General features: G+C 49.8%; 1 protein-coding gene across 1 annotated transcript in view; it reads left to right on the top strand.

The window, feature by feature from the left end:
- LOC137310265 (uncharacterized) overlaps nucleotides 1-10,000 on the top strand; it is a gene marked incomplete at its 5' end in the record, with an annotated part of 82,191 nt that overhangs the window by 5,437 nt on the left and 66,754 nt on the right. The window contains 3 exon segments of the mRNA XM_067978161.1: nucleotides 3,433-3,599; nucleotides 6,226-6,547; nucleotides 7,311-7,389. Coding sequence (XP_067834262.1) covers nucleotides 3,433-3,599; nucleotides 6,226-6,547; nucleotides 7,311-7,389 — 568 coding nt within the window.

The raw sequence follows: 10,000 nt of genomic DNA, 5'->3' as shown, positions 1-10,000 counted from the left end.
TGTATTCTGGTCTGTGTGTCTGTGTGTGTGTTCTCGTCTGTGTGTGTGTTCTCGTCTGTGTGTGTTCTCATCTGTGTGTGTGTTCTCGTCTGTGTGTGTGTTCTGGTCTGTGTGTGTGTTCTGGTCTGTGTGTGTGTTCTGGTGTGTGTGTGTTCTGGTCTGTGTGTGTGTTCTGATCTGTGTTCTCGTCTGTGTGTGTGTGTTCTGGTCTGTGTGTGTGTGTGTGAGTGTGATCTCGTTTGTGTGTGTGTTCTGGTCTGTGTGTGCATGTGTTCTGGTCTGTGTGTGTGTTCCAGTCTGTGTGTGTGTGTTCTGGTCTGTGTGTCTGTGTGCGTGTGTGTGTGTGTGTGTGATCTCGTCTGTGTGAGTGTGTTCTCGTCTGTGTGTGTCTGTGTGTGTTCTGGTGTGTGTGTCTGTGTGTGTTCTGGTCTGTGTGTCTGTGTGTGTTCTGGTCTGTGTGTCTGTGTGTGTTCTGGTCTGTGTGTCTGTGTGTGTTCTGGTCTGTGTGTCTGTGTGTGTTCTGGTCTGTGTGTCTGTGTGTGTTCTGGTCTGTGTGTCTGTGTGTGTGTTCTGGTCTGTCTGTGTGTGTGTTCTGGTCTGTGTGTGTGTGTTCTGGTCTGTGTGTGTTCTGGTCTGTGTGTGTGTGTGTGTGTGTGTTCTGGTCTGTGTGTGTTCTGGTCTGTGTGTGTGTGTGTGTGTGTTCTGGTCTGTGTGTGTGTGTGTGTGTGTTCTGGTCTGTGTGTCTGTGTGTGTGTTCTGGTCTGTGTGTCTGTGTGTGTTCTGGTCTGTGTGTCTGTGTGTGTTCTGGTCTGTGTGTCTGTGTGTGTGTTCTGGTCTGTGTGTCTGTGTGTGTGTGTGTTCTGGTCTGTCTGTGTGTGTGTTCTGGTCTGTGTGTGTTCTGGTCTGTGTGTGTTCTGGTCTGTGTGTGTTCTGGTCTGTCTGTGTGTGTTCTGGTCTGTCTGTGTGTGTTCTGGTCTGTGTGTGTTCTGGTCTGTGTGTGTGTGTGTTCTGGTCTGTGTGTGTGTGTGTTCTGGTCTGTGTGTGTGTGTGTTCTGGTCTGTGTGTGTGTGTGTGTGTTCTGGTGTGTGTGTGTGTGTGTGTTCTGGTCTGTGTGTGTGTGTGTTCTGGTGTGTGTGTGTGTGTGTGTGTGTTCTCGTCTGTGTGTGTGTTCTGGTGTGTGTGTGTGTGTGTGTGTGTTCTCGTCTGTGTGTGTGTGTGTGGTCTGTGTGTGTGTTCTGGTCTGTGTGTGTGTGTGTGTGTGTTCTGGTCTGTGTGTCTGTGTGTGTTCTGGTCTGTGTGTCTGTGTGTGTTCTGGTCTGTGTGTCTGTGTGTGTGTTCTGGTCTGTGTGTCTGTGTGTGTGTGTGTTCTGGTCTGTCTGTGTGTGTGTTCTGGTCTGTGTGTGTTCTGGTCTGTGTGTGTTCTGGTCTGTGTGTGTTCTGGTCTGTCTGTGTGTGTTCTGGTCTGTCTGTGTGTGTTCTGGTCTGTGTGTGTTCTGGTCTGTGTGTGTGTGTGTTCTGGTCTGTGTGTGTGTGTGTTCTGGTCTGTGTGTGTGTGTGTTCTGGTCTGTGTGTGTGTGTGTGTGTTCTGGTGTGTGTGTGTGTGTGTGTTCTGGTCTGTGTGTGTGTGTGTTCTGGTGTGTGTGTGTGTGTGTGTGTGTTCTCGTCTGTGTGTGTGTTCTGGTGTGTGTGTGTGTGTGTGTGTGTTCTCGTCTGTGTGTGTGTGTGTGGTCTGTGTGTGTGTTCTGGTCTGTGTGTGTGTTCTCGTCTGTGTGTGTGTGTTCTGGTGTGTGTGTGTGTGTGTTCTGGTGTGTGTGTGTGTTCTGGACTGTGTGTGTGTGTGTGTTCTGGACTGTGTGTGTGTGTGTTCTGGTCTGTGTGTGTGTTCTGGTCTGTGTGTGTGTGTGTTCTGGTCTGTGTGTGTGTGTGTTCTGGTCTGTGTGTGTGTCTTCTGGTCTGTGTGTGTGTGTTCTGGTCTGTGTGTGTGTGTTCTGGTCTGTGTGTGTGTGTTCTGGTCTGTGTGTGTGTGTTCTGGTCTGTGTGTGTGTGTTCTCGTCTGTGTGTGTGTGTGTTCTCGTCTGTGTGTGTGTGTGTTCTCGTCTGTGTGTGTGTGTGTTCTCGTCTGTGTGTCTGTGTTCTCGTCTGTGTGTGTCTGTGTTCTGGTCTGTGTGTGTGTGTGTTCTGGTCTGTGTGTGTGTGTGTGTGTGTGTGTGTGTTCTGGTCTGTGTGTGTGTGTGTTCTGGTCTGTGTGTGTTCTGGTCTGTGTGTGTGTGTTCTGGTCTGTGTGTGTGTGTTCTGGTCTGTGTGTGTGTGTGTGTTCTGGTGTGTGTGTGTGTGTGTGTGTGTGTGTGTGTGGTGTGTGTGTGTGTGTGTGTATTCTGGTCTATGTGTCTGTGTGTGTGTGTTCTGGTCTGTGTGTGTGTGTGTGTGTGTTCTGGTCTGTGTGTGTGTTCTGGTCTGTGTGTGTGTGTGTGTTCTGGTCTGTGTGTGTGTGTGTGTTCTGGTCTGTGTGTGTGTGTTCTGGTCTGTGTGTGTGTGTTCTGGTCTGTGTGTGTGTGTTCTGGTCTGTGTGTGTGTGTTCTGGTCTGTGTGTGTGTGTGTGTGTTCTGGTGTGTGTGTGTGTGTTCTGGTGTGTGTGTGTGTGTTCTGGTGTGTGTGCGTGTGTTCTGGTCTGTGTGTGCGTGTGTTCTGGTCTGTGTGTGCGTGTGTTCTGGTATCTGTGTGTGTGTGTGTGTTCTGGTGTGTGTGTGTTCTGGTGTGTGTGCGTGTGTTCTGGTCTGTGTGTGCGTGTGTTCTGGTATCTGTGTGTGTGTGTGTTCTGGTCTGTGTGTCTGTGTTCGTGTGTGTGCGTGAATTCTGGTCTGTGTGTCTGTGTGTGTTCTGGTCTGTGTGTGTGTGTTCTGCTCTGTGTGTGTGTGTTCTCATCTGTGTGTGTGTTCTGGTCTGTGTGTGTGTTCTGGTCTGTGTGTGTGTTCTGGTCTGTGTGTGTGTTCTGGTCTGTGTGTGTGTGTGTTCTGGTCTGTGTGTGTGTGTGTTCTGGTCTGTGTGTGTGTTCTGGTCTGTGTGTGTGTTCTGGTCTGTGTGTGTGTGTGTTCTGGTCTGTGTGTGTGTGTGTTCTGGTCTGTGTGTGTGTGTGTGTGTTCTGGTCTGTGTGTCTGTGTGTTCTGGTCTGTGTGTCTGTGTGTGTGTTTGTGTCTGTGTGTGTGTGTGTTCTCATCTGTGTGTGTTCTGGTCTGTGTGTGTGTGTGTTCTGGTCTGTGTGTGTGTGTGTGTGTTCTGGTCTGTGTGTGTGTGTGTGTGTTCTGGTCTGTGTGTGTGTGTGTGTGTGTTCTGGTCTGTGTGTGTGTGTGTGTGTTCTGGTCTGTGTGTGTGTGTGTGTGTTCTGGTCTGTGTGTGTGTGTGTGTGTGTTCTGGTGTGTGTGTGTGTGTGTTCTGGTCTGTGTGTGTGTGTGTTCTGGTCTGTGTGTGTGTGTGTGTTCTGGTCTGTGTGTGTGTGTGTGTTCTGGTCTGTGTGTGTGTGTGTGTTCTGGTCTGTGTCTGTGTGTGTGTTCTGGTCTGTGTGTCTGTGTGTGTGTTCTGGTCTGTGTGTCTGTGTGTGTGTTCTGGTCTGTGTGTCTGTGTGTGTGTTCTGGTCTGTGTGTCTGTGTGTGTGTGTTCTGGTCTGTGTGTCTGTGTGTGTGTTCTGGTCTGTGTGTCTGTGTGTGTGTTCTGGTCTGTGTGTGTGTGTGTGTGTTTTGGTCTGTGTATGTGTGTGTGTGTGTGTGTTCTGGTCTGTGTGTGTGTGTGTGTTCTGGTCTATGTGTGTGTGTGTTCTGGTCTATGTGTGTGTGTGTTCTGGTCTATGTGTGTGTGTGTTCTGGTCTGTGTGTCTGTGTGTGTGTGTTCTGGTCTGTGTGTGTGTTCTGGTCTGTGTGTCTGTGTGTGTGTGTTCTGGTCTGTGTGTCTGTGTGTGTGTGCGTGTTCTGGTGTGTGTGTGTGTGTTCTGGTCTGTGTGTGTGTGTGTTCTGGTCTATGTGTGTGTGTTCTGGTCTATGTGTCTGTGTGTGTGTGTTCTGGTCTGTGTGTCTGTGTGTGTGTGTTCTGGTCTGTGTGTCTGTGTGTGTGTGTTCTGGTCTGTGTGTCTGTGTGTGTGTGTTCTGGTCTGTGTGTCTGTGTGTGTGTGTTCTGGTCTGTGTGTGTTCTGGTCTGTGTGTCTGTGTGTGTGTTCTGGTCTGTGTGTGTTCTGGTCTGTGTGTCTGTGTGTGTTCTGGTCTGTGTGTCTGTGTGTGTTCTGGTCTGTGTGTCTGTGTGTGTTCTGGTCTGTGTGTCTGTGTGTGTTCTGGTCTGTGTGTCTGTGTGTGTTCTCGTCTGTGTGTGTGTGTTCTCGTCTGTGTGTGTGTGTTCTGGTCTGTGTGTGTGTGTTCTGGTCTATGTGTGTGTGTGTTCTGGTCTGTGTGTGTGTGTGTGTGTGTGTGTGTGTGTGTGTGTGTGTGTGTGTTCTGGTCTGTGTGTGTGTGTTCTGGTCTGTGTGTGTGTGTTCTGGTCTGTGTGTGTGTGTTCTGGTCTGTGTGTGTGTGTGTGTTCTGGTCTGTGTGTGTGTGTGTGTTCTGGTCTGTGTGTGTGTGTGTGTTCTGGTCTGTGTGTGTGTGTGTGTTCTGGTCTGTGTGTGTGTGTGTTCTGGTCTGTGTGTGTGTGTGTGTTCTGGTCTGTGTGTGTGTGTGTGTTCTGGTCTGTGTGTGTGTGTGTTCTGGTCTGTGTGTGTGTGTGTGTTCTGGTCTGTGTGTGTGTGTGTGTTCTGGTCTGTGTGTGTGTGTGTGTTCTGGTCTGTGTGTGTGTGTGTGTGTTCTGGTCTGTTTGTCTGTGTGTGTGTTCTGGTCTGTTTGTCTGTGTGTGTGTTCTGGTCTGTGTGTCTGTGTGTGTGTTCTGGTGTGTGTGTGTGTGTGTGTTCTGGTGTGTGTGTGTGTGTGTGTTCTGGTCTGTGTGTGTGTGTGTGTTCTGGTCTGTGTGTGTGTGTGTTCTGGTCTATGTATGTGTGTGTGTTCTGGTCTGTGTGTGTGTGTGTGTTCTGGTCTGTGTGTGTGTGTGTGTTCTGGTGTGCGTGTCTGTGTGTGTGTGTGTTTGTGTGTATTCTGGTCTGTGTGTCTCCGTGTGTCTGTGTTCTGGTCTGTGTGTCTGTGTTCTGGTCTGTGTGTGTTCTGGTCTGTGTGTGTGTGTGTTCTGGTCTGTGTGTGTGTGTGTTCTGGTCTGTGTGTGTGTGTGTTCTGGTCTGTGTGTGTGTGTGTTCTGGTCTGTGTGTGTGTGTGTTCTGGTCTGTGTGTGTGTGTGTTCTGGTCTGTGTGTGTGTGTGTTCTGGTCTGTGTGTGTGTGTGTTCTGGTCTGTGTGTGTGTGTGTTCTGGTCTGTGTGTGTGTGTGTTCTGGTCTGTGTGTGTGTGTTCTGGTCTGTGTGTGTGTGTGCGTGTATTCTGGTCTGTGTGTGTTCTGGTCTGTGTGTGTGTGTATGTTCTGGTCTGTGTGTGTGTGTGTGTTCTGGTCTGTGTGTGTGTGTGTGTGTGTTCTGGTCTGTGTGTGTGTGTGTGTGTTCTGGTCTGTGTGTGTGTGTGTGTGTTCTGGTCTGTGTGTGTGTGTGTGTGTTCTGGTCTGTGTGTGTGTGTGTGTGTTCTGGTCTGTGTGTGTGTGTGTGTGTGTGTTCTGGTCTGTGTGTGTGTTCTGGTCTGTGTGTGTGTTCTGGTCTGTGTGTGTGTTCTGGTCTGTGTGTGTGTTCTGGTCTGTGTGTGTGTGTGTGTGTTCTGGTCTGTGTGTGTGTGTGTGTGTGATCTCGTCTGTGTGTGTGTTCTGGTCTGTGTGTGTTCTGGTCTGTGTGTCTGTGTGTGTTCTGGTCTGTGTGTCTGTGTGTGTTCTGGTGTGTGTGTGTGTGTTCTGGTGTGTGTGTGTGTGTGCGTGTGTTCTGGTCTGTGTGTGTGTTCTGGTCTGTGTGTGTGTGTGTTCTGGTCTGTGTGTCTGTGTGCGTGTGTGTGTGTGTGTGTGTGTGATCTCGTCTGTGTGTGTTCTGGTCTGTGTGTGTTCTGGTCTGTGTGTCTGTGTGTGTTCTGGTCTGTGTGTGTTCTGGTCTGTGTGTGTTCTGGTCTGTGTGTGTTCTGGTCTGTGTGTGTTCTGGTGTGTGTGTGTGTGTTCTGGTGTGTGTGTGTGTGTGTGTTCTGGTGTGTGTGTGTGTGTGTGTGTTCTGGTGTGTGTGTGTGTGTGTGTTCTGGTGTGTGTGTGTGTGTGTGTGTGTGTGTTCTGGTGTGTGTGTGTGTGTGTGTGTGTGTGTTCTGGTCTGTGTGTGTGTTCTGGTCTGTGTGTGTGTGTGTGGTCTGTGTGTGTGTGTGTGTGTGTGTGTGTGTGTTCTGGTCTGTGTGTGTGTGTGTGTGTGTGTGTGTGTGTGTGTGTTCTGGTCTGTGTGTGTGTGTGTGTGTGTGTGTGTTCTGGTCTGTGTGTGTGTGTTCTGGTCTGTGTGTGTTCTGGTCTGTGTGTGTGTGTTCTGGTCTGTGTGTGTGTTCTCGTCTGTGTGTGTGTGTTCTGGTCTGTGAGTGTGTGTGTGTATGTGTGTGTGTGTTCTGGTCTGTGTGTGCGTGTGTTCTGGTCTGTGTGTGTGTGTGTGTGTGTGTGATCTCGACTGTGAGTGTGTTCTCGTCTGTGTGTCTGTGTGTGTGTGTTCTGGTCTGTGTGTGTATGTGTGTGTGCGTGTATTCTGGTCTGTGTGTCTGTGTGTGTTCTCGTCTGTGTGTTCTGGTCTGTGAGTGTGTGTGTGTGTGTGTGTGTGTGTGTGTGTTCTGGTCTGTGTGTGTGTTCTGGTCTGTGTGTCTGTGTGCGTGTGTGTGTGTGTGTGTGATCTCGTCTGTGTGAGTGTGATCTCGTCTGCGAGTGTGTTCTCGTCTGTGTTTCTGTGTGTGTGTGTTCTGGTCTGTGTGTGTATGTGTGTGTTCTCGTCTGTGTGTGTGTTCTCGTCTGTGTGTGTGTGTGTGTTCTGGTCTGTGTGTGTGTGTGTTCTGGTCTGTGTGTGTGTGTGTGTTCTGGTCTGTGTGTGTGTGTGTGTTCTGGTCTGTGTGTGTATGTGTGTGTGCGTGTATTCTGGTCTGTGTGTGTGATCTCGTCTGCGTGTGTGTTCTGGTCTGTGTGTGTGTGTGTGTGTGTGTGTGTGTGTGTGTGTGTGTATGTGTGTGTGCGTGTATTCTGGTCTGTGTGTGTGTTCTCGTCTCTGTGTGTTCTCGTCTGTGTGTGTGTGTTCTCGTCTGTGTGTGTGTGTGTTCTGGTCTGTGTGTGTGTTCTGGTCTGTGTGTGTGTTCTGGTCTGTGTGTGTGTTCTGGTGTGTGTGTGTGTTCTGGTCTGTGTGTGTGTGTGTTCTGGTCTGTGTGTGTGTGTGTGTGTGTGTGTGTGTGTGTGTGTGTGTGTGTTCTGGTGTGCGTGTGTTCTGGTCTGTTTGTGCGTGTGATCTCGTCTGTGTGTCTGTGTGTTCTGGTCTGTGTGTGTGTATGTGTGTGTGCGTGTATTCTGGTCTGTGTGTCTGTGTGTGTGTTCTCGTCTGTGTGTGTGTTCTCGTCTGTGTGTGTGTTCTCGTCTGTGTGTGTGTTCTCGTCTGTGTGTGTGTTCTCGTCTGTGTGTGTGTTCTCGTCTGTGTGTGTGTGTTCTGGTCTGTGTGTGTGTTCTGGTCTGTGTGTGTGTTCTGGTGTGTGTGTGTTCTGGTCTGTGTGTGTGTTCTGATCTGTGTTCTCGTCTCTGTGTGTGTGTGTGTTCTGGTTTGTGTGTGTGTGTGTGAGTGTGATCTCGTTTGTGTGTGTGTTCTGGTCTGTCTGTGTGTGTGTGTTCTGGTGTGTGTGTGTGTGTGTGTGTTCTGGTCTGTGTGTGTGTGTGTGTTCTGGTCTGTGTGTGTGTGTGTGTGTTCTGGTCTGTGTGTGTGTGTGTTCTGGTCTGTGTGTGTGTGTGTTCTGGTCTGTGTGTGTGTGTGTGTTCTGGTCTGTGTGTGTGTGTGTTCTGGTCTGTGTGTGTGTGTGTTCTGGTCTGTGTGTGTGTGTGTGTTCTCGTCTGTGTGTGTGTGTTCTGGTCTGTGTGTGTGTGTGTTCTGGTCTGTGTGTGTGTGTGTTCTCGTCTGTGTGTGTGTGTGTGTTCTCGTCTGTGTGTGTGTGTGTTCTGGTCTGTGTGTGTGTGTGTTCTGGTCTGTGTGTGTGTGTGTTCTCGTCTGTGTGTGTGTGTTCTGGTGTGTGTTCTGGTCTGTGTGTGTGTGTTCTGGTCTGTGTGTGTGTGTGTGTGTTCTGGTCTGTGTGTGTGTGTGTGTGTTCTGGTCTGTGTGTGTGTGTGTTCTGGTCTGTGTGTGTGTGTTCTGGTCTGTGTGTGTGTGTGTTCTCGTCTGTGTGTGTGTGTTCTCGTCTGTGTGTGTGTGTTCTCGTCTGTGTGTGTGTGTTCTCGTCTGTGTGTCTGTGTTCTGGTCTGTGTGTGTGTCTGTGTGTGTGTGTGTGCGTGTATTCTGGTCTGTGTGTGTGTGTGTGTGTGTGTGTGTGTGTGTGTGTGTGTGTGTGTGTGTGTTCTGGTCTGTGTGTGTGTGTGTTCTGGTCTGTGTGTGTGTGTTCTGGTCTGTGTGTCTGTGTGTTCTGGTCTGTGTGTCTGTGTGTGTGTTCTGGTCTGTCTGTGTGTGTGTTCTGGTCTGTGTGTGTGTGTGTTCTGGTCTGTGTGTGTGTGTGTTCTGGTCTGTCTGTGTGTGTTCTGGTCTGTGTGTGTGTGTGTTCTGGTCTGTGTGTGTGTGTGTGTTCTGGTCTGTGTGTGTGTGTGTGTTCTGGTCTGTGTGTGTGTGTGTTCTGGTCTGTGTGTGTGTGTGTGTGTTCTCGTCTGTGTGTGTGTGTGTTCTCGTCTGTGTGTGTGTGTGTTCTGGTCTGTGTGTGTGTGTGTTCTCGTCTGTGTGTGTGTGTGTTCTGGTCTGTGTGTGTGTGTGTGTGTGTTCTGGTCTGTGTGTGTGTGTGTGTGTGTGTTCTGGTCTGTGTGTGTGTGTGTGTTCTGGTCTGTGTGTGTGTGTGTTCTGGTCTGTGTGTGTGTGTTCTGGTCTGTGTGTGTGTGTTCTGGTCTGTGTGTGTGTGTGTTCTGGTCTGTGTGTGTGTGTGTTCTGGTCTGTGTGTCTGTGTGTTCTGGTCTGTGTGTCTGTGTGTGTGTTCTGGTCTGTGTGTCTGTGTGTGTGTTCTGGTCTGTGTGTCTGTGTGTGTGTTCTGGTCTGTGTGTCTGTGTGTGTGTTCTGGTCTGTGTGTGTGTGTGTTCTGGTCTGTGTGTGTGTGTGTTCTGGTCTGTGTGTGTGTGTGTTCTGGTCTGTGTGTGTGTGTGTGTGTTCTGGTCTGTGTGTGTGTGTGTGTTCTGGTCTGTGTGTGTGTGTGTGTGTTCTGGTCTGTGTGTGTGTGTGTTCTGGTCTGTGTGTGTGTGTTCTGGTCTGTGTGTGTGTGTGTGTTCTGGTCTGTGTGTGTGTGTGTGTGTTCTGGTCTGTGTGTGTGTGTGTGTGTGTTCTGGTCTGTGTGTCTGTGTGTGTTCTGGTCTGTGTGTCTGTGTGTGTTCTGGTCTGTGTGTGTGTTCTGGTCTGTGTGTCTGTGTGTTCTGGTCTGTGTCTGTGTGTGTGTTCTGGTCTGTGTGTGTGTTCTGGTCTGTGTGTCTGTGTGTTCTGGTCTGTGTGTGTGTGTGTGTGTGTGTGTTCTGGTCTGTGTGTGTGTGTGTGTTCTGGTCTGTGTCTGTGTGTGTGTTCTGGTCTGTGTGTGTGTGTGTGTTCTGGTATGTGTGTGTGTGTGTGTGTTCTGGTCTGTGCGTGTGTGTGTTCTGGTCTGTGTCTGTGTGTGTTCTGGTCTGTGTATGTGTGTGTGTTCTGGTCTGTGTGTGTGTTCTGGTCTGTGTGTGTGTTCTGGTCTGTGTGTGTGTGTGTTCTGGTCTGTGTGTGTGTTCTGGTCTGTGTGTGTGTGTCTGTGTGTGTTCTGGTCTGTGTGTGTTCTCGTCTGTGTGTGTGTGTTCTCGTCTGTGTGTGTG

The sequence above is a fragment of the Heptranchias perlo genome, unplaced genomic scaffold (assembly GCF_035084215.1).
Source record: "Heptranchias perlo isolate sHepPer1 unplaced genomic scaffold, sHepPer1.hap1 HAP1_SCAFFOLD_237, whole genome shotgun sequence".
Taxonomy (NCBI): domain Eukaryota; kingdom Metazoa; phylum Chordata; class Chondrichthyes; order Hexanchiformes; family Hexanchidae; genus Heptranchias; species Heptranchias perlo.
This window is presented reverse-complemented; position numbering and strand designations above follow the sequence as displayed.